General features: G+C 34.4%; 1 protein-coding gene and 1 pseudogene across 7 annotated transcripts in view; both read right to left on the bottom strand.

Moving 5' to 3' along the window:
* The window catches only part of SPATA6 (spermatogenesis associated 6), a 178,886-nt gene that overhangs the window by 5,532 nt on the left and 149,388 nt on the right, over window positions 1-23,966 (bottom strand). For all 7 annotated transcript variants that reach the window (XM_077991555.1, XM_028844159.2, XM_077991547.1 and 4 more), the window contains 1 exon segment: window positions 6,351-6,451. In XM_077991555.1, the coding sequence (XP_077847681.1) occupies window positions 6,351-6,451 (101 nt within the window).
* On the bottom strand, window positions 19,588-20,595 carry LOC710908 (nuclear inhibitor of protein phosphatase 1 pseudogene; annotated as a pseudogene).

The raw sequence follows: 23,966 nt of genomic DNA, 5'->3' as shown, positions 1-23,966 counted from the left end.
CAAAAACAAACAAACAAACAAACAAAAAAAAAAAAAAAAAAAAAGACTAGAATAGCCAAAGCAATCCTGAGCAAAAAGAACGAAGTTAGAGGCATCACATAACCTGACTTCAAATTAAACTGTGACGCTATAGTAACCAAAACAGCATAGTACTGGAATAAAAACAGACGAATAGATTAATGGAATAGAATATAGAATGAAGAAATAAATCCACACATTTACAGTAAACTCATTTTTGACAAAGGAACCAACCACATACATTGGGGAAAGGACAGTCTTTTCCAAAAATGGTGCTGGAAATACCAGATATTCATAGGCAAAAGATAAAAATATAATGCCTATCTCTCACCATATACAAAAATCGAACTAAAATGGATTAAATACTTAAATGTGAGACCTGAAAGGATGAAACTATTGAAGAAAATATTGGGGAAATGCTTTAGGATATTGATCTGGGCAAAGATTACTTGAGTAACATTTTAAAAGCATAGGCAACCAAGCAAAAATAAACAAATGGGATCACATCAAGCTAAACAGCTTCTGCACAGCAAAGGAAACAATAAACAAAGTAAAGAGATACAATACGTAACGGGAGAAAATGTTTGCAAACTACTCATCTGAGAAGAGATTAATAACCAGAATATATAAGAAACTGAGCAGCGGAAAAAATAAAAATAATCTGATCTCTGATTTTAAAATGAGCAAAAGATCTGAATAGATATTTCTCAAAAGAAGAAAAAAAAATGGCCAAAAGTTATATTTCTTAAATGCTCAATGTCACTAATCAAATCAAAACCACAGTAAGAAATCATCTCAATCCAGTTAAAATGGTTTTTATTAAAAAAGACAAAAAATAATGCACGCTGCTGAGGATACGGAGAAAGGGGACTGCTCATATACTGTTGGTGAGAATGTAAATTAGTATAGTCCACTAGGAAAAACAGTATGAAGGTTTCTCAAAAAAAAAAAAAAAAAAAAATAGAACTACCTTTTGATCCAGTAATCCTACTGCTGGGTATATATCCAAAGGAAATAAAATCAGCATATTGAAGAGACGTCAGCACTCCCATATTTATTGCAGCATTATTCACAATAACAAAGCTATGAAATCAATCTAAGTGCCCATCAGTGGATGAACAGGTAAAGCAAATGTGGGAAATAGATACAATGGAATATTATTCAGCTATTAAAAAATGAAATCTTTTCATTAGCAACAACATGGGTGGAACTAGAGGACATCATGTTAAGTGAAATAAGCCAGGCAAAGAAAAACAAATATCACATGTTCTCACTGATCTGTGGCAGCTAAAAAAGTTGACCTCACGGATGTGGAGAGTAGAATGGTGATTACCAGGGACTGGGAAGGGGAGGAGGGAATAGAGGGTGAAGAGAGGTTGGTTAAAGAGTAGAAAAATACAGTTATGAAGAAGGGATAAGTTCTAGAGTTTGATAGCTCAGTAGGGTGATCATAGTTAGCAAAAATTTGTTGTATATTTCAAAATAGGTAGAAGAAAGATTTGGAATGTTCCCAATATAAAGAACTGATTTACTACATGATTTGATTTACTACACATTGTATGCATGCATCAAAATATTATATGTACATTAGGAATATGTACAATTATGATGTACCAATTTATTGAAAAAAACGGAAAATTTAAATTACTCAAATTGAAACTGTTATGAATAATTTCATAATTGAAACATTTTTGTTGAGCATATCCCTACTGTCAATATCCTTAAAATTAGGCATAAACAAATAGAAAACAGTTTTTATCAATAGCTAGTTTTATAAAAGAACAGTGTTAAAAATTCCACATAACAGCCATAATAGAAGAGATAATATTCTAAACACAAATTTAAAATTATTTTTATCTTTATTTTTCTTATTTTGTTGCCAACTCCCATTTACATGAACCATCACTTCAGGCCTGGTCATTAAAATTTGGGCTAATGCTGAAATACAATAGTGATGTGAGAAACACACAACCATAGAGAGAATTTTAAATCTCCTGAAAACAGAAGAAATTTGAAATAAATGTAGAAGGTACTAAAAGGAAGAAGAAGCATCCTCTAGGGCCCTGGGAATTGGCAGGGCTATCATAACAAACGTCTAAAATGTATTAGAAGCCACACAATATAAAAGCGAGAAGGAAATCTTATGGGTAGTTGATTCCTTCCCTACTCAGCTCCCCAAACCAAAGATGTCAGAAATAAGGGGTCATTTATTCAGTTCTTGATAAGAGATTTCTTTCAAATGAGTTTCAACTTAAAGGTGATAGAAGACGTGAGACAACTATCATAGATAAGCTGATACCTGGAAGATAACATAGCAAACTATATTTTCCCACTCTGCAATTCCTGTAGAAGAACACTGAATACCTGCTAGACCTCATGGCTGAAAACCTCAATGTGTATATAGACTTTAAAAAAAGTATTGAGTGACGAGCATAATTTTTCTTGAGGAAAAACACAAAGAAATAACTTATATCTCTTTATTAATGTTCTCTATTTGATGATTTTTATTAATGTTCTCTATTTGATGATTCATTGTCATACTTCAATTTTTTAACACGCTTTCCTTTAGCTTTGAATGTAGCTGCTTTGAAGTGTGCTGAATCTAACATCTCGAATTCCTCAGAGACAGTTTCCAGTAATTCATTGTTCACATATATGGGTCATACTTCTTTCTTTACATGTCTCAAAGTTTTTGTAGAAAACAATGTTTTAGATCTAGTTGAGACTGCAGAAACTCTGGCCTTTTCGATTCTTTGTTCAATGATTTGCCTGGACTGATACTGTGAATTCACACTGCCCAGCTCCTGTGTCTGTTTCTTTATTTTTTTAATTGTTGCTATTTTATTTTATAGGTTTAGGGGGTGCAAGGACAGTTTTGTTACTTGAATATATTACATAATGGCGAATCCGAGCTTTTAGCTTTTAGTGTACTCATGGTTCAATAGTGAACGCTAACCAACAGGTATTTTCTCAACCCCATCCTACCTTTTAGAATCTCCAGTGTTTATTATACCTCTCTGTATGTCCTTGTGTACCCATTGTTTAGCTCCTATTTGCAATGAGAACATGTGGTACTTGTCTTGGCTTCTCAGGGGCTACCCCGGAGTTAGCATAGCTTAGTGGCTAGCAAATGACTAGTGAGAGCCAGTAAACCTATAAGGCTTCCATATTTTGCCAATGGATCGATATGTGGCTTTGGTAGTATATTCAAAGTTTATCTAGTTTACAAGTCTGCCCTGCATTTTACTTTCTGCCTTCACAAGGCTTCACATTCAATCATAAATTAGTGGCTCATTAGGGCCTTCACCAATCTCTCTCATGCATATGTATAGCCTTATGCATTAACATAATCTTCTAGCCAACCAGGAATACGTACAACTTGATATCAAGGCCAGCCAACTGTGGCTATCTTCTCTCAGATCTTTACTGTCTGCCCCAACCAGTATTAAAACTTCAGGCCTCCTCTGCTTGTTTGCCAGGTAGTACTAAAACTTCAGTTCTCCCTTCCTTGTTTGCCAATAAACCATTATTGTTTCTGTTAATGGAATTTCCCATGCTCTGCTCCATATAGTTAGTTATTTCTGGGAGCAGAGCTGCCAGTATTTTAACATGACTTCCCTAGTAGAACTTTTGTGATATGGAGCTGGGGAGTGGTGGATGGGGATGGAACCTCCAGGTTATAATGTCACAGGCTCTAACTGTTCTGATATTCAGTAAATTTTTTAAGTTAACTTTGAAATTGATACATAATATTTGTACATATTCCTAAGGTACATATGATATTTTGATGCATGCATACAATGTGTAGTGAATCAAATCATGGTAATTGGGATATCACCTCAAACATTTATCCCTTCTTTGTACTGGAAACATTCCAAATCTTTCTTCTAGCTATTTTGAAATATACAACAAATTTCTGTTAACTATGGTCACCCTACTGGGCTATCAAACTCTAGAACTTATCCCTTCTTCATAACTGTATTTTCTCTACTCATTAACCAACCTCTCTTCACCCTCTATTTCCTCCTCCCCTTCCCAGTCCCTGGTAATCACTATTCTACTCTCCACCTCCATGAGATCATCTTTTTCAGCTGCCACATATGAGTGAGAACATGCAATATTTGTCTGTGCCTGGCTTATTTCACTTAACACGATGTCCTCTAGTTCTGCCCATGTTGTTGCTAATGAAAAGATTTCATTTTTTAAAATAGCTGAATAATAGTCCATTGTGTCTATTTCCCACATTTGCTTTACCCATTCATCCACTTAGGTTGATTTCATAGCTTTGTTATTGTGAATAATGCTACAATAAATATGGGAGTGCTGATATTTCTTCAATATGCTGATTTTCTTTCTTTTAGGTAGTATAACCAGAAGATTTTCTTGATAAATGCTTCTCAATTTGTTATATGCTTTTGGTCAATTCCAGGAGTTCTTAAATTGTTGTTTTTGACAGTTCTGTTCAGTTTGTTTCTTTGGGGGAAAAGGATTTGCTGAGCTCCTCGCTCAGTCATTCCAGAGATTCATGCAAACTTCTTCATGATGCCTGTGTCAAACAGCATCTGTAGAGGGTTGATAGTAAGTCAAGACTGCAAACTCTCTCTTGACTTTTACTGACAGAAACCTCAAGGCTGGCAAGGAGGTGATTACTTTGAGTGTAGTTCCTCTAATCTTTGAGATGGAAAGCAGAACAGGAGGACTTCTTGGCCTAGTACATAATATTACTTGAGGATAAAACTAAAATAATATCCTAATCATTTCAATAGCTTCTGGATCTAATATCAAAGATACTTTTCTAAAAGTCTTGAAGGACTGACCACTTCATCCGATTGATTCAAGTGTATATATAAGAGGAGCAGCAATGATTATAAAGTGACCTCAAAAATGTGTAAGCAGAACTTTTCTGACACCCTGCTTAACTCTCATTTGAGAGGTACCAAATTGTTCAGGGTGATCAAAAGCTTAATCAATAACACTGCTTGGTGAGCTGAAAAAAGAACCAATATTGGGGTTTATGGCAAACTTTAAATTGACAGCAGCACTTTTGAAAATGTAGTATTTATCTACCTATGTTAGAATTACCCATGATATCCCATTTTTAATTTTATTGTATTTATTTTGTAGAGACAGGGTCTTGCTCTGTTGCCCAGGTTATTCTCAAACTCTTGGCCTCAGGTGATTCTCCCACGGGGGCCTCCCAAAGCACTGGGATTACAGGCGTGAGCCATTGCACCTGGCCCCATGATATCTCTTAAAGTACAGATTTCCATGTGTTACTTATATATAAGAATCAGCATCTATGGGGGTAAAAAGTGGAAATCTATATTTTTAACAAACAACTTAGATAATTTGAAAATGAAGCTCTTTCCTGTATCAACTCTTCTCACTTCTTGCCCAAATTAGAATTAATTATATGCGTTAAGCACCCAAAATCGGGATGCTAATCCATATAACAATTTAGGGAATATGCCTTTAATGAAGAATAACAAAGGGTAAAAAATACTCTTCCTCAGGGTGTGTACCCTCTGAATCTTTCTTTTCCTCTTTGGATTGCTTCACCTTCAAATTTACCTATAATAAACTATTTACTTTAAAGAGAGGCCCAGGTTGCTCCTTGCTTGGGAGGCAATAACTTCGAGAAAGGAAGTCACACTCCCACTTATACTCTGTGTAAGGGGCATAAGGAGTCCTCACATGTTCATAGATGGTCTAGCCTAGCTTACCAGAGTAAAGATCAGAGATTTGAATGCAAAACCCAAGTTAGCAATTAAAAAATATTCCATTCTTTGAAGTTTTGTTTGTTCCTCAGGAATCTCAGGAAGGTGAAAGCTATATATTACAGTAACTAGTGGTATAAATCCAAAATTTACAGTTTTTAATATTGCATTAAATTTATGTCAGTTGACACAAGCTGTCAAAAATCTTGATGAAATTTGCTCATATCAAATGTTATTATTAACATTTCTCAAATTTTAGATGAGAACAAAATTTGCTCTTACAGAATTTGATCTTAAATTATTAAAAAAGGTGGGCTCATGGTCTAAAATTATAAGAACTGTTTTTTATATTAGAATAAATACATTCTGAAGTATGTGAGTTTTCAGGGCAGACAAATCTTAAGTAGGATGAAAGGCATCACCAATAATTGACTATATTTGTTTTTACACATAAGTTCCAGTAATGCAAACATATTAAAATTTTAATAGGAATTTACAGTTAAAAATAAATACTAATTATCCTTTTGAGTCTAAATTTCCCACAAATTCAGCAGATTATAAAACAGTTATTTTTATAGGAACTATGAGAAGGATATACATATATTTCATTCATACCTATACTCGGGGTCACTGTCATAGGCAGAGTCTCTATATAAAAGACTTCTTTTCAGTTCCAGTTCATCATCTTTCTCCAGGTCTCTCTGGTCTCTCTCATCCTGAAAAATTTTAAAGATTTCCATTAACTCATTGTCTCATTGTCCCCAAAATGATGCTTATGTTTCTTCAGAAAATGCTCTTCCCCTCCCCTTATAAATTTTAATTTATAAGAAACGGAATTAAATGCTAGTGTTTCTTCGGGGGGAAAAAAGGTTAAGTGAGGATTTACTATCCTTTCCAATAAAACTATACAGTTTTATTATAGTTTTTGCTAATATTGCTTATCAAAGATTAGGTATCAAGTAGATACTTCTTGAATCCACAAAAATAGAGGAATGACTCCTGTGTCATGATACGTAACTTAATATTATCTTATACATTGTTATATGAACTCAAGAGATTGTACCTGCATTCTGAGGAATAAGTATTTGAGAAAACTATGTAGATACAAGCATTCTAACATGCACCTATGACTTACAAAGGAAATGGCTTAGACTTATTAATCAAAAGCCAAAATGCAGTAACAATCCAGAAAAGGCAAAAACAAAAGGCAAGGTAACTGAAATGAAAATATATGGTTACCCCCACCTTGTACGGGCAGCCTGTTCTTAATTTCTAATAGACACATATAAGGACATAAGAAATAGTATTCTGAAGAGATGGCTTTGTTAACTATAACATTCACAGTTAATTTCATGTGTGGTAATGGTATATAATTTAATACCAAATGCCTTTCTCAAATACTAGTGAATATCCTTGTGTTCCTTAGTCAAACAAGAAGAGAAACAAACAGAACTGATAACAAAGTAAACTAGTAAGCACAAATAAGGATTAGTATTAGTAAGGGGTTCATTCACTTGATGTAAGAAATCAGCTGAATGTACATTGTGAAGAAAAATGATTTTAAAAATTTGCTGATGGCATGAAACTAGGAAGACAGCATTATGTGTAAACATGTGTGCAATAAATAATAGAGCTTGTTTAAAAATCACAGAAAATATGCATACAAATTTAGAATTGTTATAGTTTCTTGGTTTTATCATTATGAAATAACCTTTATTTCTATAACTACTTTTTTTTCCCTTAACTTCTTTTGGTCTACTATTCATATAGAAACAACCACTTTCTTTTAGTTAGTGCTTTAACGATATATATTTGTCCTTTTATTTTCAGCCACTCTTTATTATTAGATCTTTTTCTTGAATGGCATATTATTGGATATTCCTTATTTTTACCTATTCTGAGAAGTCAATGAAGTGGAGCATTTAGTCTATTATCAAAGAAAATGTAATTGCCTGTAGTGAGTGTGAAAGACTTGGCAAAGAAATGAAATAAAAAGGATAGCTGTCTTAAAGGAGTAAAAATACAACTACTAAAACTATTCCTGTAGAGTGTTGATGCCTATCTAGATCAAGGATATCATATAGGGGAATTCAGACCTGAGAAACAAAAAGGAATAGATTAGCTTAAAGGTTATTCCTTTCAAATTTTCAGACTATATTTTGTGATATTTTATAAATATATAATTATATATAAATACAATTATATATAATATATATAAATACATAGTTAATAGCTTAAAATAAGGTGTGATCCTTGTTGCCTCCTTGTGTTTGAATAACTTGCCCTTTGAAAAAAATCATCTATACAAGGATCTATAAGCTAATAACTATGTTTTGATCTTTCTTGCTTTGTTGCATATCTTGTAATTTTATGTTGACATCTGGAAATTTTAAGTAATATGTTGTGACATATCTGGAATGAATATTTCCTTATTATCTTCTGTCTGTCCTGTCCACTGGTGAATGTGGGATACTGAGGTCTCTATTAAATTGCATATCTATTTCTTCTTTCTATTCTATCAGTTTTTCCTTATGTTTTTGGGATCTCTTTTAGGTGCATATATATTTGTAATGGTCATATCTTCCTGATGGTTTGGCCCTGTTGCCATTATAAAATATTTTTATTTGTCTTTAGTATGAAATTTAGTAAGAAAAAATTCTCTTAAAGTCTATTTGTCCAATATTTGTGTAGCCACTGCAATTCTCTTATGCTGTTGAACGGTATGCTTTTGTTTCCTTTTACATTCAACTTATTTGTGCCTTTGAATCTAAAGTGCATCTCTTGTAGACAGAGTATAGTTGAACCATGATTTTTATCCAGTCTCCAAAATTCTACCTCCTAATAGGAGTGTTTAATTTTTAAAATATCATGAACTACCTATAGGTATGTTTACATACCTATAAGATTTACATTTGCCATTTTGCTATTTTCTATGTCTTTTTTCACTTCTCCATTGTTGCCTTCTTTTGTGTTTGATATTTTCCAGGGATGATTTTTAATTTCCTATACACTGTATTTTTGAGACATTTTCTTAGTAGTTTCCATGATGATTACAAATAACATCTTAATACAGAAGAATCTAAGTTTAGATGATAGGAACTTAATTTCAATGGGATATGGAAACTTTGCTCTTACATGTTTACAATCTCTCCCCTTTTCTTTTAATTGCTATTTTTACGCAAATTACATCTTTATATAATATGCTCCCACCAACATATATTTATAATTATTGTTTTGTGAGGTCATCTCTTAAATCAGATAGAAGAACTAAAGAGTTACTGGCAAAAACTGTATTTCGCCTATCTTTTATATTTACCTAGTTACCATTATCATCGCTCTTTATTTCTTCATGTGAATCTATACTATTGTCTAGTGTCCTTTCACTTCATCCTGAAGGGCTCCTTTTAGTATTTCTTGTAGTGCAAATCTGCTAGTGATAAACCTGGTGTTATTTGAGAATGTTAATTTATTTTATATTTTTGAAAGACAGTTCTGCTGGATATTCATGGTTGAGAGTTCTTTTCAGTACATTGAATATATCATTACACTGCCTTTTGGACTTCATAGTTTCTGATTTAAACCAGTTTATGTGATGAATCCCTTCTCCCTTGCTGTTTTTAAGATTCTCTTTCTGTCTTTGGCTTTTTTCAAAACACTTTTTTTTCAAAACACTTTTTTTTCTAGACACAGAGTCTAACTCTGTCACCAGGCTGAAATGCAGTGGCGAAATCATAGCTCACTGTAGCCTTGAACTCTTGGGCTCAAGAGACTCTCCCGTTTCAACCTTCTGAGTATTAGGGATTACAGGTATTTGCCATGATGTCCGGCTTATCTTTGGCTTCAGACTTATGGTTTATAATGAGCCTCAAGTGTGGATCTATTTGAGTTTATCTTACTTAAGAGTTTATTGAGCTCCTTAGATAATAATTTTCTTCAATTTGGCAAGGACCATTATTTCTCCAAATATTCCTTTTGTCCCTTCCTTTCTCCCTCTTTTTCTGAAATTCTTATTACAGATATGTTGGCATGCTTAATGGTATCCCACAAATCCATATGTGTTCATTATTTTTATTCTTCATTCTGTTCCTCACACTGAATTATCTCATTTGACTTGTTTTCAAGTCCAATAATATTTTCTTCTGCCTGCTCGTAGGGTGCTAATGAGTCCTTCTAATAAATTTTTCATTTCTGAATATGTACTTGTCAACTTCAGAATTTTTATTTGGTTATTTAAAAAATAGTTTATAACTCTTGATTGAAATTTTATATTTTATGAGACATAATTCTAACACTTTATTTCTTTATGAATGCTTTCTTTTGGTTCTTTGAATAAATATATTTAACGTAACTGATTTATGGTCTTTGTCTAGTGAGTTCAATGTGTAGGATACTCAAGGACAGTTTCTATTCATTGCTTTTTTCCTTCATTTCTGCTGTTTATTGTTGTTGTTTATTCTAGTTCTTAGTTTAGTGATTTTCTGACTTAGTTCTGCAAAGTCAACATTCCTTTCTGTGGTTGATCACTGATATCTCTATTCTGTTAGCTGAGTCATCAAGTCATTGGACAGACATTTCTATAAATGCTTAGGACCATTAAGTCTCCCAGTGTTTGCTGAGCAGCTCTATGTCGGGAGTACACTTTCAACACTTAGCCTAAGCCTTAACTTCTTGTTTATGCAGAGCCTTAAGGTAGGTTGGAACTGAAAGCTTTGGACCTTCTTGTCTTTTCTAATCAAGTACATAGCCTTAGACATATGCACAGTCCTACAAATATGAGTGGTCTTCTAAAATCCCAGGAATATGTGGTATCTTTTCAAAGCCCCCTATAGACACACTCAGCTTTGTCTTTGAAGGTTTTTGATTGGTCTATTGTTTAACTCAACTGCTATTCACCATTTCAGTTTGCAGTGAGGTTTAACAATTGCCTGTAATTATTTCTTTTAAAAATGCCCTCCACAGCAAAGATTTTGCACTGGCAAAGCTCTCACTCAAAGTGGGGTCTTCCAGGCAATCTCCAGACAAGTCACATAATGACAATTCTCTGAGAATGGTCTTTGAAGAAACTCTTAACTTTATTTTACCTCTGACAGTGCCTGCCAAAATTTTGGTTTTCACTGAGATTGTGGCATGTTGGTTATCAAGACTAATATGCAGCTAGAGAGCAGGCGATGGGACTAGGTCAAGTTAAAATGCCATAAAACTTACTGACCCTACCAATATTCAGTTGTTTTTCATGCTGAAGCATTTGCTTTAGCTTCTAGAGAAAAAGCATATAAACTTGTGAGAGCCCCCTATGACTCTGGCCCCAACGAGTTTTTTACTCTCATGCTGTATTAGTCAGGATTCTCTAGAGAAAACAGAACCGACAGGATATATGTACAGTTCGAAGACACCAATACTTCATTTTTCAACAATGAACAGAAGAATCAGGCAGAAGATCAACCAGTAAATGGAAGACCTAAACAACAATGTAAATCAACTAGACCTAGCAACATCTATAGAACATTCCACCCAACGATAGCAAAATACATATTCTTTTCAAGTGCATATGAAAAATGCTCCAGGAGAGACCATATGTTAGGCTATAAAACAAATTTCAATAAATTTGAAAGAAGTGAAATCATATAAAATATGTTACCTGGCCACAGTAAAATGAAATTAGAGAATAATAGCAGAAAAAATTTTGGGTAATTAATAAGTATGTAGAAATCAAACAGTATATTACTAAATGATCAATGGGTTAAATAAAACATCACAAGGGACACTAGAAAATACTTCAAGAGAAATTTAAATTATGACAAAACATATAAAACTTAATAATGAAAATGAGGCAGTACTTCTAGAGAAACATGGCTTTAAAGACCTACATGAAAAAAGAAGACCTCAAATCAGTAACCCAAAGCTTTCACTTCAAAAACTACAAAAAGAACATCAAACCAAATCCAAAACAAGTAAAATACAAACATTAGAATGGAAATAAATGAGATCAAGAATAGAAAACCAGATAAAACCAAAGAAAACCAAAGTTGCTTCTTTGAAATCATAAAATATTTGGCAATGTTTTAGTTAGACCAACAAGACTCTAATTACTAAAATCAGTAATGAAAAATGGGACATTACTAGAGGTCTTACAGAAACAAAAAGGATAATAAGGAAATATGTGAAATAATTGTAAACCAAAATAATTATAGAATTGTCTACAATGGTATCTATAATGAAAAGAACAAATTACTAGAAAGATAAAAGCTATTTAAACAGACCCAAGAAGAAACAGGAAATCTGAATGTACCTATAACGAAGAAAGAGATAATTAGTAATAAAAAAAACTTAAAGTAATTTAAAAAACACAAAGAAGAGCTCAAAACCACATGGTTTCATGGCAATATACACGTAAGAAGAATGAACACCAAATCTTTACAACTTCTTCCCAAAAATTTAAGAGGAAGAAGAACTCACGAACTCATTCTATAAGGTCATTATTCCTTTGATACCAAAAGCAAAGATAACACACACAAAAAAACCCTGAATACCAATAAATTTTATGAATATGGATGCAGAATTTCTTAGTAAAATACTTGCAAGCCAAATCCAGCAAGACGTAAAAAGGATTATACACCATAACCAAGTGGGAATTATCCAAACAATGCAAGGTTGACTCATATAAAATTCAATCAATGTCATAAGTCATATTAATAATAATATTAATATTATTAAGTCATACTGGATCCTATCCAAAATGATAGGATCATCTCAATAGATGCAGGGAAAGTATGTGACAAATACCAACAACACTCAAAAAACTAAGAGTAGAAGAAACTTCCTCAAGATGATAAACACCATCTGTAAAAAACATATAGCTAATAGCATACTTATTTGTAAAGGAGTGAAATCTTCCCCTTAAGATCAGGAAAAACAAGGATGGGCGCTCTCCCCACTTCTATTCAGCAATATATTGGAGGTACTCTCCAGGACAATTAGCCAAGAATATGATATAAAAGAAATCAAGATCAGAAAGGAAATAAAAACATTTCTATTTGCAGATGATTCTGTATTTTAAAAATTCCACATATACACACAAAATAACTATTAATGCTAATCAAATAAGTTCAGCAAGATTGCAGGACACCCTTCCATCACAGAACTTTGTAATCCTATTCAATCAGAGCCCTGTTGACCCTGCACCCCTGCTCCAGCACCTCCAGACTAACACACCTGGGGACTGTGTACAAGCACTGCTCAATCCCATGTGGAATTAACACATGAAAATGCACTGCATTCCTAAACACTATCAATAAACAATCTGAAAATAAAATTAAGGAAACAATATCATGTACAATAGGATCAAAAATAACAAAATACTTAGGAGTAAACTTGATTTTTAAAAAGCTTAAAATGAACACTGAACTACAAAACATATTTAATAAAAGATGACCTAAATAAATTTTTATAAAGTGCTATCTTCACAGATCAAAAGATATTTAAACAATTATTATTAATAAAGCAATATTCTCCAAAATGATCTAGAGAGCCAACACAATTCCTATATAATTCCGGCCACAGTTTTCATGCAAAAATTGAAAAGTTGGTCCTAAAATTCATACAGAAATGCAAAGGACCTAGAATAGTTATTCTTGAAAAAGAAGAAAAGTTGGAAGACTAACAATTCCTGATATCAACATTTACTACAAAAGCCATTGCAATCAAAATAGTATGATAATAGCATAAGGATAGACATACAGATCAATGAAACAGAATTGAGAATCCAGAAATAAACCCATACATTTATAGTCAATTGATTGTTTTTATAAAGATGCCAAGACAATTCAGTGGGGGAATTATCTTTTTAACAAATGGTGCTGGGACAACCAGATTTCCACATGAAAAAGAATTAACTTTGACTCCCTATCTCACACAAAATACAAAAATCAACTCAAAATTGATCCATGACCTAAATGTAATGGCTAATACTGCAAAACTCTTAGAAAACATAGGCATAAATGTTTATGTCCCTAGACTAAGCAACAATTTCTGAGATATCCTAAGCAAAAGCAACCAAAGGAAATATAGAAAAGTTGGATTGCATCAAAATTTAAAAAACATTTATGCTTCAAAACACAGTATTAGAAGGTGGAAGACAAACCACGAATGGAAGAATATATTTGCAAACATTATCTAAGACGAGACTTGTACCCAGAATATATAAAGAGCTCTCAAAATTCAATAATAAGGCAGATAACTATAAGCAGCTAGTAAGCGCCTCTCTCATGGAGAGCAATCAAAATAGCAAGGAAATACTAACACTTCAAGTAGATTGTCTAAGAGAGCACAGTGAAATTCACCAGAGAAGCCATGAAAATCAAGGAAAGAAGACAGTGAAGTCAGGCAGCCCTCCAAGCAGGACTGGCGCAGAGCTAGGAAAGGTTCCCTAAAGCAGGGAAGGGATGGCTAAATAAGAGATCCTCAGTATTTTACCCTTCCATCACAGAACTTTGTAATCCTATTCACTGCAGAGCCCTGTTGACCCTGCACCCCTGCTCCAGCACCTCCAGACTAACACGCCTGGGGATTGTGTACAGGCACTGCTCAAGCCCATGTAGAATCCCACAGGCTTGTGATCCTTGAGCATCCTGGTGCCAAATGCTGCACCCCGCCAAGAAGGAAGGCCAGGCACTTTCACATGCCCCAAAGACAGATACCACATTCACAGCATGGAGAAGAGGGCAAACAATGCACCGCACAACTTCCCACTTCCACTGCTCACTGCAGCAAAAGGCACCCCTGCCTTAGTGTCATGCCCCCAAGTGCAGCCACCCTTCCCTGCCTGTGGTCTACCACTGAAGCTCACCATTTCTCTGAAAGCCCAGTCCCCAGAGGCTGTTGATGAGTCCTTTGTCTCCTACAACGGTCACCACCACTGCTCAAATAGTCTCAAAAGGACAAATCTAAGAGATATTGGCCTTAAAGAGGAGGTAGAAAAAGAGATAGGGGTAGAACATTTATTCAAAGGGATAATAACAGAGAACTTCCAAAACCTGGATAAAGATATTGGTATTCAAGTACAAGAGGGTTATAGCACACCAAGCAGATTTAACCCAAATAAGACTACCTCAAGACATTTTATAATCCAACTGCCGAATACCAAAGATAAAGAAAAGATCCAAAAAGCAGCAAGAGAAAAACAAGTAACACACAAATGAGCTCCAAAACATCTGGCAGCAAGCTGACTTCTCAGTGGAAACCTTACAGGCCAGGAGAGGGTAGCAACATATATTTGAAGTGCTGAAGGAAAACCTTTTATTGTAGAATAGTATATCTGGCAAAAAGATCTTTTGAACATTAAGGAGAAATAAAGATTTTCCCAGACAAACAAGAGCCGAGGGACTTCATCAACAGCAGACCTGTCCTATGAGAAATGCAAAAGGGAGTTCTTCAATATGAAACAAAAGGATGTTAATGAGCAATAACAAATCACCTAAAGGTATAAAACTTACTGGTAATAGTAAACACAGAAAAACACAGAATATTATAACACTAACTGTGGTATATAAACTACTCACATCTTCAGTAGAAATACTAAAAGATGAACCTATCAGAAATAATAAAGACGACAACTTTTCAAGACATAGAGTAAAGTAAGATAAACATTGAAACAACAAAAAATTAAAAAGTGGGGAGATGAAATTAAAGTGTAGAGTTTTTATTTATTTTCTTTTTGCTTGTTTGTTCAAACAATCAGTGTTGTCATCAGTTTAAAACAAAGGGTTATGACATATTTGCAAGCCTCATGTTAACTTCAAATCTAAAAACATACAACATAACACAAAAAATAAAGAGCCAAAAATTAAAACACACTGTCAGAGAAAATCGCCTTCACTAACAGGAAGACAGGAAGAAAAGAAGGAAGACCACAAAACAACCAGGAAACAACAAAAATGGAGAAGTAAGTCTTTACTTATCAATAACAATACTGAATGAAAATGGACTGACTTCTCCACTGAAAAGACATGGAGTGGTTAAATAAATTTAAAAAAAAAACAATAGTCAACAATTTCTTACCTACAAGAAACACACTGCATCCATAAGGACACACATAGACTGAAAACAAAGGAATGGGAAAAGATTTCATGCAAATGGAAATCAAAAAAGAGCAGAAGTAGCTAAACTTATATCAGATGAAACAGATTTCAAGACAAAAATTATAAAAAGAGACAAGTTCACTATATAATGATAAAGCAATCAATTCAGCAAGAGGCTATAACAATTATAAATATATATCACCCAACATTGGAGCACCCAGATACATAAAGCAAATATTATTAGAGATAAAGAGATAGATCCCAATACAGTAATAGATGCGGGCTTCAACACTCCACTTTCAGTACCGGACAGACATCCAGACATAAAATCAGCAAAGAAATACCATACTTAATCTGCACTATAGACTAAATAAACCTAATATATATTTATAGAACAGTTCATCTAAGGGTGCAGAATATAGATTCTTCTCCTCAGCACATGGATCATTCTCAAGGGTGAATCGTATGTCAGGCCACAAAACAAGTCTTAAAAAGTTGAAATTATATCATGTGTCTTCTCTGACCACAATGGAATAAAACTGGAACTCAATAACAAGAGAAATTTTGGACACTATACCAAGAGATGGAAATTAAACAGCATGCTCCTGGATAACCAGTGGGTCAATAAATATATTAAGAAGAAAATTTTAAAATTTATTAAAGTAAATGTAAATTAAAATACAACATACCAAAACCTATGGGATACAGCAAAAGCAGTACTAAGAGGAAAGCTTACAGCAGTAAGTGCCTACATTTAAAAAGACGACAAGTAGGTGGAAAAAAGAAAAGATAAAATACTTCAAATGAACAACCTAATGATGTATCTTAAAGAACTAGAAAGGCAAGAATAAACCAAAGCCAAAATTAGTAGCAGTAAAGAAATACTAAAGAAATAAATAAAGTTGAATTGAGTAAAACGATACAAAAGATGAATAAAACAGAACAGAGGCCTCAGAAATAACACCAAACATCTACAACCATCTGATCTTTGACAAACCTGACAAAAACAAGCGATGGGGAAATGATTCCCTATATAATAAATGGTGCTGGGAAAACTGGCTAGCCATATGTAGAAAGCTGAAACTGGATCCCTCCTTACACCTTATATAAAAATTAGCTCAAGATGGATTAAAGATTTAAATGTAAGACCTAAAACCATAAAAACCCTAGAGGAAAACCTAGGCAATACCATTCAGGACATAAGCATGGGCAAAGTCTTCATGACTAAAACACCAAAAGCAATGGAAACAAAAGCCAAAATAGACAAATTGGATCTAATTAAACTAAAGAGCTTCAAGAAACTATCATAAGAGTGAACAGGCAACCTACAGATTGGGAGAAAATTTTTGCAATCTATCCATCTGACAAAGGGCTAATATTCAGAATCTACAAAGAACTTAAAAAAATTTACAAGAAAAAAAGACAAACAACCCCATCAAAAAATGGGCAAAGGATATGAACAGACACTTTTCAAAAGAAGACATTTATGCAGCCAACATACATGAAAAAATGCTCATCATCACTGGTCATTAGAGAAATGCAAATCAAAACCACAATGAGATACCATCTCATGCCAGTTAGAATGGTGATCATTAAAAAGTCAGGAAATAACAGATGCTGGAAAGGATGCAGAGGAATAGGAACACTTTTATACTGTTGGCAGGAGTGTAAATTACTTCAACCACTGTGGAAGACAGTGTGGCAATTCCTCAAGGATCTAGAACCAGAAATACCATTTGACCTAGCAGTCCCATTACTATGAATATACCCAAAGGATTATAAATCATTCTACTCTAAAGACACACGCACACATATGTTTACTGCAGCACTGTTCACAAGAGCAAAGTCTTGAAATCAACCCAAATGCCCATCAATGACAGACTGGATAAAGAAAATGTGCCACATATACACCATGGAATACTATGCAGCCATAAAAAAGGATGAGTTCATGTCCTTTGAAGGGACATGAATGAAACTGGAAACCATCATTCTTAGTAAAGTAACATAAGAAGAGAAAAAGCAAACACTGCGTGTTCTGTCTCATAAGTGGGAGTTGAACAATGAGAACACATGGACACAGGGAGGGGAACATCACATACCAGGGCCTGTCGGAGAGCGGAAGGCTGGGGGAGGGACAGCATTAGGAGAAATACCTAATGTAAATGATGAGTTGATGGGTACAGCAAACCAACATGGCACATGTATACCTACGTAACAAACCTGCATCTTGTGCACATGTACCCCAGAACTTAAAGTATAATAAAAGAAAAGATAAACAAAATTGACAAATCTTTAGCCACACCAAGAAAAAAAAAAGGAGAAGACCCAAATAAATAAAAACAGAGATGAAACAGAAGGCATTACAACAGATGTGGCAGAATTTCAAAGGATCATTAGAGGCTACTACAAGCAGTGGTATGTATTCCATAAATTGAAAAACCTAGAAAAAAATGTACAAATTCCTAAACACGTAAAACAAATTCCTAAACACGTAAAACCTGGATTACCATGAGGAAATCCAAAACTTGAACAGACTAATACATAATAAGATCAAAACTGTAATAAAAAGTCTCCTAGCAAAGAAAAGCACAGGGCTCGATGGATTCACTAATTTTATCAAACATTTATTTTTGTTATTTTATTACTTTATTTTTATTTTATTTTATTTTTGAGATGGGATCTCGCTCTGTTGCCCAGGCTGGAGGACAGTGGTGTGATCACAGCTCACTGCAGCCTCGACCGCCAGGACTCAAGCAATTATCCCATCTCAGCCTCTCAAGTAGCTAGGACAACAGATGCATGCCACCATGCCTATTTACTCTATTATTATTATTATTTGTAGAGACAAGGTCTCACCATGTTGCCCAAGTTGGTATCAAACTCCTGGGTTCAAGAGATCCTCCTGCCTTGGCCTCCCAAAGTGCTGGGCTTACAGGGATGAGCCATCATGCTTTGCAACCCAAACATTCAAAGTAGAACTAATACCAATCCTAAACACACAATTCCAAACAACAGAGGAGGGAGTAGTTCCAAATGCATTCTATGGTCAAGTACTATCCTGATACCAAAACCAGACAAAGGCACATCAAAGAAAGAAAACTACAGATCAATAACCCTGATGAACATTGATATAAAAACTCTCAACAAAATACTAGCAAATCGAATTTGATAATACATTAGCAAGATTGTTTATCATGACCAAGTGAGATTTATTTCAGGGATGCAAGGATGCTTCAACATATGCAAATCAATCAATGTGATACATCATATCAACAGAATGAAGGACAAAAATCAAGTAATCATTTCAATTAATACTAAAAAAGCATGTTATAAAATTCAACATCCCTTCATAATAAAAACCCTCAAAAAACTCAGTATATAAAGAACATACCTCAACACAATAAAAGCCATATACAACAGACCCACAGCTAGTATCATACTGAGTGGGTAATAACTGAAAGCCCTTCCCCTAAGATCTGTAACATGACAAGGATGCTCACTTTCACCACTGTTACTCAATATAGAACTGGAAGTCCTATGTGGAGCAATCAGACCAGAAAGAAATAAAGGGCATCCAACTTTATTGGAAACAAACAAGTCAAATTATCCTTCCTTGTAGATGACATAATTTTATATTTGGAAAAAACCTAAGGACTCCACCAAAAAACAAAACTGATACTGCACACATGGAAAGTTTTTCTCCCTAGTTCACTAGCTCCCCATCACCCTTCCACACTATTCCCACCCAATCCCACATTTCTCCATGACCAAAAATATCAAATCAGTAAGGAAGATGTGGGATTCTTGCCTGGCCAAGTCTCTTTTGCATATTTCTTCTTCTTGGGTTCATTTACAGTTTCAGGGTTATGAACGGCAAGGTTTGGTGCAGGGTTCGTGTTCACTGCTGCCGGCACAACAGGAGTCAAGTCCACATCAGAGGCAAGGTTTGGGTATGGCATAAACAAGCCACCGATGAGTGCTGTCTCATGGAAGCTGGGAGTCTGCTTCACTGTGTGTGGGGGATGTCCTCCGTTGAAGGCAAAGTTCTGCATGCGCCTTCTCCCTGATTCCTCCAGGCCCAAGGAGCCAGGGCCCTCCCCTGCTTCTTCTGGACTGAGACCCCTGCAGTTTGCACTAAGTTCCTGAATCGACCAACTGAGGGATCCACATCCTCTGAGTTAATGATCTCATCATCCTCACTGAATGTCACCCATGAGTTCTTCCTCTTCCTCTTTGGTCTTGGAATGCCTAGATTTCCCTCCTCAATGGTAAGGGTGGAAATCCACTTGTTGTGGGCAGTGTTGAACTATGTCAGGTTATCAAGCTTAGTTTCCTTCTCTGGAAGCCCCAGTAAGCCCTTGAGTTCATCATCCTCTTCACCCATCTTCTCAACTCCTTTCACAGCCAATGGCAATGGCTGAAGTGTCTCACACAGAGTGTATGCCCTTGTGGATGCGTCAATGAGACCCTGGAATTGATAGGAATTTGCTGAGGCTTGTGAGGTTCCAACCGAAGGTGACCCAAGAAAGTGCTGTGTGTACTGTTGAGATCTATTAGGAAAACTCTCCTCAGATGCTTGTGGTAGACAAATGCAGCATGGACCCGAGTGCAAGACTGGTGTTCAGTGGTAAAGTCACACAAATCAAGGTTTCTCCCAAATAAGTAATACTTACTTTCACCAATAATCAGTTTCTCAATTAGTTTGTCTCATTTGACTGCATCCAGATGTCGACCAGGAGGGGGCTTACCCGCCCAGGTTGGACAGTGGAGCAGCGTGAGGCTGGAGCCAGAGTTTGCAACTGCCACCATCTTGCATCTCCCCCTCCCATTTGGTGGGCCCAAAGCAAAAAATTAAAAATTAGTGTACAAAAATTAGTTACATTTCTATTAACCAATAACCTTCAGAGAGTCAAATTAAGAATTCAATCCCATTTTCAACAGCCACACACACAAAAATATACCTAAGAATACATTTAACTAAGGAGGTGAAAGAATTCTACAAGAAGAACTACAACACTGTTGAAGTTGTAAGTGACACAAACAAATGGAAAAACATCCCATGTTCATGGTGTGTTAGGATCAGTAATGTTAAAATGACCATAGTACCCAAAGCAATCTACAGATTCAACAAAATTCCTATCAAATTACCAACATCATTTTGCAAAGAATTAGAAAAAATAATCCTAAAGTTCATATGAAACCAAAAAAAAGAAAAAATTCTGAATAGCTAAAGCAATCCTAAGTAAAAAGGACAAATCTAGAAGCATCACATTAGATAGCTTTAACTTATATTACAAAACTATAGTAACTAAAACAGCATGGTACTAGAACAAAAACAGACACATTATCAATGGAATAGAATAGATAATCCAGAAATAAAGCCACATACCCACAATTAACTAATGTTGACAAAAACAAAATGGGGAAAGAACATCTTATTCAATGAATAGTGCTGGGAAAATTAGCTAGCCATATGCAGAATTAAACTTGGACCCTTATCTCTCACCATATACAGTAATTAATTCATGATATGTTAAAGACTTAAATGCAAGACCTGAAACTATAAAAAGCCTGGAAGAAAACCTAGGGAAAAACTCTAGTTTTTCTAGACAAATAATTTATAACAAAAACCCCAAAAGCAAATGCGACAAAAACAAAAATAGACAAATAGGACTTAAACTATAAAGGTTCTGTAGAACAAAATATATAATCAACATAGCAAACAGACAACTTACATAGTAGGAGAAAATATTTGCGAACTATGCCTTTGACAAAGGACTAACATCCAGAATCCACAAGTAACTCAAACAACTCCCACACACACTAAAAAAAGATAAACCAATAAAAAAAAAAACAAAAAACAAAAAACAGGCAAAGGACCTGAACAGATATTCCTCAAAAGAATAAAAGCGGCTAACAAACACACAAAAAAATGTTCAACATCACTAATCATCAGAGAAATGCAAATTAAAACCACAATGAGATATCATCTCACATGCATCAGAATGGCAACTATGAAAAAGTCAAAAAACAACAGATGCTTGCATGAATGTGGAGAAAAGGGAACGCTTACACACAGTTCGTGGAAATGAATATTAATTCAACCTCTTTGGAAAACAGTATGGTGACTGTCAAAGACCTAAAAATAGAATTACAATTTGAGCCAATAATCCCACTAGTAGGTATTTACCCAAAGGAAAATAAATAATTACATTAAAAAGGCATCTGCACTCATATATTCATTGCAGCACTGTTGATAATAACCAAGTCATGAAACTTGGGCAAAGAAAATGCGAGATATATATAAATATATATAAATATATATATATATACACACACACACACACACCCCATGGAACACTATACAGCCATAAAAAGAATGAAATCATGTCCTTTGCAGCAACACAGATAGAGCTGGAGGCCAATGTCCTAAATGAACTAACTCAGAAACATAAAATCAAATACTACATGTTCTCATTTATAAGTGGAAGATAAACAATAGGCACACTGGACATAAAGATGAAAAGAATAGACACTGGGGACTCCAAAAATGGTGGAGAGAAGAGGGCGAATATGGGCTGAAACATTACCTATTGGGCACAATGCTCAATATTTGGGTGATGTGGGTGATGATTATACTAGAACCCCTATTTCCACATTACACAATATATCCATGTAACAAACATACAATGTACCTTCTAAGTCTAAAATTTTAAGAAGTTTTTAAAAAACTCAATAAAAAGATACCCACATTTTAAAATCAGAAAATAATTTGAATATATATTTCTCCAAAGAAGATATACAAATTACCAATAAGTGCATGAAATGATGCTCAACATCATTAGTCAGAAGGGAAATGTACATCAAAACCCCAATAAGACACCACTTCATGCACACTAGGGTGGCTATAATCAGAAAAGATAGCTAATAACAAAGTTCAGCAAGGATGCCAGGTGAAAAGGCAAAATGGTAAGCCATTATAAATAATAGTTTGGCAATTCCTCAAAATGGTCAAAATAGATTTATCACATAAATATGGACAGTATTATTTTTTAACTACCAAAAAGTGGCAACGAACCAAGCTAAATGATCCATCCATCAACTGATGAATGGATAAAAAAAAATGTGTCATTATCTATGCAATGGAATACCATCCAGCCATATAAAAAAGAATAAAGTGACATATACTACAACACGGGCAAGGCTTTAATATATTAAGTATAAGAAGCAGTCACAAAGACCATATATTGTATGATTCAATTTATATGAAATGTGCAGAATTGGCATCTACAGGAATTGGATTGGTTGCTGCTTAGGAGTGGAGGAGAAATGAGGAAAGGGGAGAATGGTACCTGACTCCCAGTGGTTACAAAATATCTTCTCTGTGGGGTGATGAAATGTTTTGAAATTAGATGTGACTTTTTTGAATATAATAAAAGCCATTGAACTGTGTACTTAAAATGTGTGAATTGTATAGTATGTGAATTTTATCTTAATAAAGCTTTTTTTTAAAAAAATAAAAAGCCTTTAGAATTGAGTGATAAGTGATATTATTAGCTTTCATTATCTCAAGTAGATACATTTATTTTACAGATAAAAGAGGGTAAATAATTCATTAATTTTGTACAGTTTGCTGTAAGTAAAGATCTGAACACCATAATAAACATGAAATACCATACACAGAATGCTTCCTTCTATATTGTACACTTGTTAAGAGTACATATTCTTAACAAGTGACTATATATCAGGTCTTGATGAAATACTAATACATTTCAAATAATTCAAAGTATATTCTCTAGCTGAGAAGAAATTAAAGTAGCTGTCAATAACCAAAGGTGAGAGAATAACCAACTAAGATAAAATTAAGAAATACATTTCTAAATTACCACAGAGTCAATGAAGAAATCACAATAGAAATTAGAATATATTTTGAAGTGAATAACAACATAAAAATTATTAGAGGCATCTAAAGCAGTGGCGTAGAGGGAAAATTACATTCTTAAATGTATAGATTAGAAAAGACTTAAAATCAACAACATAAGCCTCCACTTTAAAAGACTAAAAGAAAAAGTAGAACATAAAACTTTTAGCATAAGTTAATGTAACAGAAAAAACTTGTCCCAGACAAGTAAAAAGCGACACAAACTGTTATTTA

Source organism: Macaca mulatta, chromosome 1 (assembly GCF_049350105.2).
Source record: "Macaca mulatta isolate MMU2019108-1 chromosome 1, T2T-MMU8v2.0, whole genome shotgun sequence".
NCBI lineage: Eukaryota > Metazoa > Chordata > Mammalia > Primates > Cercopithecidae > Macaca > Macaca mulatta.
This window is presented reverse-complemented; position numbering and strand designations above follow the sequence as displayed.